This window comes from Monopterus albus, unplaced genomic scaffold, assembly GCF_001952655.1.
Source record: "Monopterus albus unplaced genomic scaffold, M_albus_1.0 scaffold2.1, whole genome shotgun sequence".
NCBI classification, from domain to species: Eukaryota; Metazoa; Chordata; class Actinopteri; order Synbranchiformes; family Synbranchidae; genus Monopterus; species Monopterus albus.
Genome location: NW_018127882.1, coordinates 6,827,756 through 6,835,211, shown reverse-complemented (window position 1 = coordinate 6,835,211; position 7,456 = coordinate 6,827,756). Strand labels below are relative to the sequence as shown.

Sequence of the window (7,456 nt, the reverse complement as noted above, 5' to 3'; positions counted from 1 at the left end):
AGAACATAACATATTATGGCTAAGGCTACAGTTATACACGTCATAATAATAATATTAAACATCCTGTCTGCTGACAGTCATCAACTCTTCTCTCTAGTTATCCTTGACCAGATGTACCCTGTAGAAACTCATAAGCAGGCCTAAGCATTTAACAGTCTAACTAGACATCCTATCTCCACTAAACATTTCTAATACATAAAGTATCTATCCAATATCTATCTGACTAAAAATACCTAACACAGTACCTCCACATTAACAACAATAACAGTAAAAAGTAGCCACAACTAATTTCACACTTAACATTTATAAGGTGTCTAATTAAAGGGGCACTCCAATAGTTGGTTAAGATTAAGATGCTCACCATGTGGAGGAACATCCCTAGTTTAAGTCGGGGCAGGGACCTTTCTGTATATCTCTCTCCCTCATTTCTACTTTTTGTTGAGGCTTAACAGAGATCATGTTTATATCTGAGAATTGTAAGATCCAAAACCTGCTACTTTAAGCTGTCACATAAGACATCTGCATGAGCTTTAACAGAGGAGCTCATGGTGTGTGAGTATGTTGACTAACAGGAAGGCTCACAGTTCAGCAGTAGTTGAGGTGCTAAGCATGATCTATCGACTTTTCAGAAGCTGCTCTTCACCAGAGGAAGCAGAAGAGAGTGAGGAGCTGTTAACACCCAGCTACCAGAAAAACCACAAGAAACAGTAAATTTACTTTTGTTTAGTTACTTTGCTCAAACTGTGTGTGTGTGTGTGCCTGTGTATTATTTACTTCATGAGGACCGAAACCTGTTAACACACTCACACTGTGGGGACTCGACCATCCTTGTGGGGACCAAAAGCCAGTCCCCACAAGGAAATCACTAAATTTAAGGGTGGCAACATGGTTTAGGGTTAGGATGAGGCTGGGTGTTGGGGTCAGGGTTAGGCAAGTAGTGGCTATGGCTAAGGTTAGGATAAGTCTACAGGAAATGAATGTAAGTTAATGTAAAGTCCCCACAAGGAATGAAAACACAGCACGCGCGCGCGTGTGTGTGTGTGTGTGTGTGTGTGTGTGTGTGTGTGTGTGTATGTAAAAGTCTATACGAGTGGACGTTTCACACTGCTATTCTTCCTGCATGCCTGTTTTCACATGTGGGTTCTCGCTTCATGTTGTGGTTTCCATCTGTCAGTTTTACGCTCCTATTTCTTGAGCGTGTCCATGTGCCTCGAGCTTTGCAACACTCGGCCTGACAGTGAACAACGCAGGAGCAATGAAATGAGGATCAGCTCTTCAGAACATGGGGGTGTTATTCATAAACACAAAGATTTTAATATGGAATTTAAAACTTGTTTAACATTTATCAAAAATACTTGTGGATTGTTGGAAGTAAATGTCTTAATAGTAATTGGTATCATCAGATTAGCTAACTTAGAGAACTACTGTTGGGATAAGTCTCAACTTATCTGGGATAAGTCAGCTAGATACTGTAGTTAGGTTGGAAGCTAATAAACACCAGGAAAAAAAAATGCTTCAGTATTTGAGCCAGGCTCAACTTTTTTTGCTCAGTCATACCACGTTTACATCGGCATCTCCTCTATGTCAAGGCAGTGGCCTCATAGAAACAAGTCCGAACGCCTCCTTACTCATACTGCATCTTAGAATGATTACAGACATGAACAGTGGCATTTATCATGGCAATCCATGGGAAATGTGACTTTTTGGAAGTTAAACTTGTACATATTTTAACTATTTGTCCACCTCAACTCTTTGATCTCTTTGGATTTTTCTACAGAGAGTGTTACAAAAACAGAAAACGAGAAAAATCACTAGAGGTATGTGAAGGGCTTTTCTTATGCTGAAACCTTTGGCAGCTTTCTCTTAAAGGTACCACTGTACTGTCAGCTACTTGTCAACATACAGCATATTTATTATTGTTTGTGTGTGAACTCCAGGACGAACTGACGGAACCTTACGTCCTCTCAGTTAGCTCATCAGAGCCCAGCCACCACAGCTCCCAGTCCACACACACACCTGATCACATAGGATGCCACTCAGATGAAAACACACTCGATGAACATCATCAGACAAACACAGATCATCACACAGACACATACACAAATCATGATGAGGAGATGCAGAACAAGGTCACAGCTGAATTTGCACACACACTGAAGCCTGTCGGAACAAACATGGTCAGTAAAGACGAGACACAAATCACAGAGGGACAGGTGGAAAATGAGACAGACATGGAGCCAGTGGAGAGAGAAGAGGAGAGCACAGACACAATAAGGTAGGGTATATTGTTAGAAATTAATTTTCATTTAAATTAGAATGTTTTAATTCCCAGACTGTCAGTTATACAGTTAAAGCATATGCAAAGTAAGGAGGTAAGGTCAGTCATAATCTTCAAAAGCCTGACACTAACATGGAGAACTGTCAGCTGTTTTTGTCTTCAGCTGCATTATCACACACAAAAATATGTTTGGTGGTATGTTTATTCTTTGCAAGTTAATTGTCACACAATTATGGTCTTCAATAATCCGACTAGTGTTTGTTCTCTGTAGCCACAAAAGGAAATCGGAATTATTTTACTGTGTGACAAAGAAGCCGTGTCTCCAGGAGTCCGACTCAGAGAATATGGCAGAAGACATGAATCATGAGAAACAAACAAATGCCTCTGAGACCCTTTCTTTGAAGAAAACCAAACAAGACAGTAGCAGTCAAGCAGAGGAGACGAGCGACACGGCACAGGAGCCACCCTCCAGCCCCACCTGGACCTGCTCGCTCCCCTTCACCCAGACGGTGGTGGTCTCTGCACTGAATCTAACAGAAGCGCCAACCAGCAGTCCACTGCCACCTAAAGCGAGTGACCAGGAGGCTCAAGTGGATACACTGGCTGGACTGCAGAAGGAGGTTCAGAGGCTGAGGAGGCTGCTAGGTCAGGAAACCACAAAGACAAGTCAAGGCACGATGACAGTAGCTGACAGCAGCACTGACAAGCCAAATGAACCATCACCACACACAGCAAAGAGAGCAGTCGGCTGCCAGACGGATATGGCTGAGGTCAGCACAGTTTACACCTCATGTTTAAGGCTCATTATTATGATGAGAAACTACAAAAATCAATGGAAATTGTAAATTAAATCACATTTACTCCATTAAGGCAGCGTCTCCTCATAAAATGTTTTGGACTCTGTCTGGTGTGGCTCTTAGTTGATGCATTATTTTATTGCCAAGAGCATAAAATATACCCATAAATAAGTTACCTGACAAAAGCTGAGCCAGGTTTTTCAAGCTGGCTCCCAGTCTCCCCAGTCCACATGTTGAACTGTTCTTGGATACAGCGCTGGCCCCTGGTGGCCAGGCAGTGCCATCATCAGTTAGAAATTTCCCAATGGAGATTAATAAAGTATGATTAAAAAAAAGCTACAAGAAACACCTCTAATTAATATTTTGCAGCATTTTTATAGCATCTAATAACAAAAATCTTTTGCTGCAGTATGGAGTTCCTGGAAATAGCATCTGGTCCTCTGCTCATGTCATTGCACTAAAAGGAAAATTAGACTGAATGTATCTTTTAAAATATAGCAATAAAACATGACTGCAGCTAAAATGTATCGTGCCCTGTTACTATACAGGAAATGAATTAGAAAAGATGAACAAGCTGTCAGAACGCCAAGTCCCTTGTTTCTGTTTTACAGTTACTGCTTAAATAAGTCTCAACTGTTTGATTGTTTTGATTACAAGTTGTGCAGGGCTCAGTGTGTCCAAAACAACCACACAGCAAAAATGCTTTATTCTAGGTAATGTAGATCTGCTGTTTAAATAAAAAAATAACAGAAAACTTTTAAGTAATCTTCTACTGTCTCTTTTCTGCATCAGAGCTCTACTTCCTCCAGTGGACTGGCCCAGGGTCAGAGACTTGTATGCGAGTCAAACGGAACCAGGAAGGAGAAGAGTGAAACTCAGAGCAGGACAAGAGTCAGTGACAGCGAAGCCTGTGAAGACCCCAGGTGTGTATACTCTGAACAGACATGCACACACGGTTGCATACACAGACACTAGCTATAACAATGAAATGATCCTTTTAAACAAATTTTTATTGCATTGAACATTTGTGTTAGATCATGCTAGTTGACACTTTTACTGGTTAGAAATTGGGTCTTCAGTGGCTGTACCTTTATTCACTGTCTCTGTACTGACATGGTAGATGAAACTCAGCCCAGAGTGTGGTTTGTCCTCAGTGCATTTTATAAAGCTAAGCATGCCAAGCACAACAAACTGCTGGTTTGACTCCGTGTACAAACAGAATGGTCTTTTAGAATTACGTCCTTTACCTGTCAGGGTTACATTTCTGTGCAGAGATTGCTTTCACCTGACAAATGAACCAAAATCCCATTATAAATGTTCCTATTTAAAACAAAACCAATCCAGATAATCTTAATATGAGTGTCAGCTTCTATCCTAACCACCTCTAATGTGAGAATCAAACGCATCATTCCCCTAGACGGGAGTTTCACCTGAGTGACTGAAACACAAACTGTTAAGTTTTCCAGCTTAAACAATGATGTTGTTCTCCAATCAGACTGGCACTGGAGAATCTGCGTGACATCCGCAACAACGTGGTGGTGCTTCTCACGGCCCTCCTGCCCCAACTGGACCTGGCTGGCATCAGTATGGACACCACCGATGTAGACAACATCCTGCAGCAGATCATAGAGGTCAACTCACTGAAACTATGATCAGCAGATCTCTTTTAGCAGAGGTTGATATTTTTCCTACATTCATATACAAGGTTTTGTTTGATAAGACCATGTAGAATCCAAATATACAGTAGGTGGTTATAACTATCATGTAATGCTCCCTTGGAAAGTCCTTCTCACGTTATTGTTTTATTATGGATAAACTCTGTAATATATTTTATGTCCAGATATAAGTGTGCAGGTGGTCATAATAACTTGCATTGCCTCAAAATGCCTCCAGTGACAGTTTTACCAGGGCAGCACACCATTACTGATATTGGTATACACTGCTGATGTAGTATTCTGTTTATACAAAAGTCTGTGAAAATAGGATAAAAATCTGAGGCACTGTTTTACATGATCATATTCTCAACTGGGCGGCACGGTGGGTAGCGTCTTTGCCTCACAGTGAGAAGGTTGCAGGTTCGCGACCTTTCTGTGCGGAGTTTGCATGTTCTCCCCGTGCTTGCGTGGGTTCTCTCCGGGTACTCCGGCTTCCTCCCATTGTCCAAAGACATGCAACTTAGGTTGACTGGTGACTAAATTGCCCGTGTGAGTGAATGTACAGTATGTGTGTGGTTGTTCGTCTGCGTGTTGGCCCTGTGATGGACCGGCGACCTGTCCAGGGTGTACCCCGTCTTTTGCCCGATGCCGGCTGGGATTGGCTCCAGCCTCCCCGTGACCCCATTCAGGACTAAGCAGTATATGAGATGAGATATTCTCAACTGAAAAAACAAAAGAACAGTTTTACTTCACTTTCTCAGCTTTACATAGTTGGAAATAGGGTTGCAGCGGTATACCTGTTTCACAGTATACCATGGTGTAAAAATGATGTGATCATACCATGCACATTCCCTTATTACTGGCACTGAAGAAACACAATGCGTGCACATCTCCTTTTATCCCTGACCGCCTGTCAGATCCAGTAATGGGCACCACATGCACATATGCGGTGGAAAAATGGCAGAGAAGAGGCTGCATATCACCGATCTCCATCCCCAGAAAAAGGAATTGAACGGACACCACTGAGAACACCATCCCTCTGTCCAGATCATAGTATGTGTCCTGACATTATTTTCCACATTGTCTGTTTGTGTTCTAACATCAGATTTTCCAATGGACTCACACTCATCTTGATCTGAAACACGCTCAACGCGTACCTCTACTTTTAATACTTTAAATGCATTTTCATGGTATACTTACTTTTACTTAACATTTTCGAGGCAGGACTTTTACTCGTAACAAAGTACTTTTACGGTGTGGTATTAATAATCTTACTTAAGTAAAGGATGTGAATACTCTACTACTGGTGCTAACATGTAAACTGTAACAGGCTTTAATTATATAACATGTTATAGTTACATGCTATGTTGTTTTTTATCATGTTTATAATTCACACAGTCACTTGCAGTAAAAAAATGTGTTTTTGTTCCTTTTAGGGTTGTTGTAGTTAATGATAATAGTAATTGTACTGTGAAAATCTCATACCGTTGCAACCCTAGTTGGAAATAACTTTGATATGCCCACTAATAAAATGTTTTATCTAGAACAGATTTAAAATCTTAGTGGTCAAAGCTCTAAAACTAGGTATGACACCCCCACCCTCACCTCCTTTTTATATTTATGAAGCGCTTATTGGTTGTTTGTTTTGATATTTACTGGCAGTTTTTTGGTCATGTTCTGTCTTGATCTTGTGTATTAAAAAACAAACTTTGTTTTGAGCCTGTCTGCCCCAGGCCTCTTTAACTTAAAATTATCTATTGACATATTGCTGTTGTTAGTTTTGCTTCTGTTTTATCGACTATTTAAGTTAGTTTTATACACAAATGGTCTTCATATTGTATCAGAGAATCACGTTGCTATGCTTGTTGATAAAGAAGACTTTTTACATTTGCATTAAAATACTGAAACCATTTATTGTTTCCCTCTTAATTTTCAAAGGTTTAACACTGTCCAATGCAGAAGTCCTGCAGTACCACTTATTCGCCACAGGGCGTCAGTAAAACACAGGAATGAAATCAAGCTTCGGTTACTTCTCCACATTTGGAAAGAGTTTGAGCTGTGGCGACTTCGAAAGTACTGATTCATTTGACCACCTTTGTCGTTTTTAGACAGCTGTTCACCTGCTAACTACTGCCCTGTTAGTCAGTTAACTGAATCATCAATGAAGTGTTGTGGTTTTACACTGAGATATACGTGTATAGTAGTTTTATTTTGCAGAAATATTCCACTCATTTAATCCCAAATTTTATATCAGTATATATTCACAGGTAGACATTTGTTTGCATGTATAGATAGGAGAGTAGCTTACTGGATCGCAGGTGCAACAAGGCACCATTTAAGGAGGGTTTATAACGTGTAACTCAGGGTTAAAACATTTGCCTTTTTTGCCCTTTGCCTTCTCTGGAGGATATTGCCAGTTCAAGATGTCTCAGCAGAGCTAGGAACATCCTAAAGGACAATACACACCCTGGACATGAACTGTTTGCCCTCCTGCCCTCTGGGAGGAGATACAGGAGCTTGAAAACCAGGACTAATAGACTTATAATTAGCTTTTATCCTTGCGCTATCCGAACTGTGAATTACAACTGTGTGTAATCATTTGACACATTCACTCAGTATTTCAATATATATGATTAGAAATAATTATTACTTTTATGTTAGTGTGGATGTGGCTATTGTGGATATTTTATATATTTATATTGCACTGATCAGATGTGGCACAATGC

The 7,456-nt window shown here is 40.5% G+C and overlaps 1 protein-coding gene across 2 annotated transcripts in view; it reads left to right on the top strand.

Annotated features, from left to right (window-relative positions):
• LOC109957419 (MORC family CW-type zinc finger protein 3) overlaps positions 1-5,198 on the top strand; it is a 21,338-nt gene extending 16,140 nt beyond the window's left edge. Inside the window, exons 12-17 of one of the 2 annotated variants that reach the window (XM_020595309.1) lie at positions 630-707; positions 1,778-1,817; positions 1,938-2,275; positions 2,550-3,048; positions 3,868-3,998; positions 4,571-5,198. In XM_020595309.1, coding sequence (XP_020450965.1) covers positions 630-707; positions 1,778-1,817; positions 1,938-2,275; positions 2,550-3,048; positions 3,868-3,998; positions 4,571-4,727 — 1,243 coding nt within the window. In that variant the 3' untranslated portion in view covers positions 4,728-5,198. The remainder of the gene's footprint in view (positions 1-629; positions 708-1,777; positions 1,818-1,937; positions 2,276-2,549; positions 3,049-3,867; positions 3,999-4,570) is intronic. The other variant, XM_020595317.1, reaches the window with a different exon arrangement.
• The last annotated feature ends 2,258 nt before the right edge of the window (positions 5,199-7,456 follow it).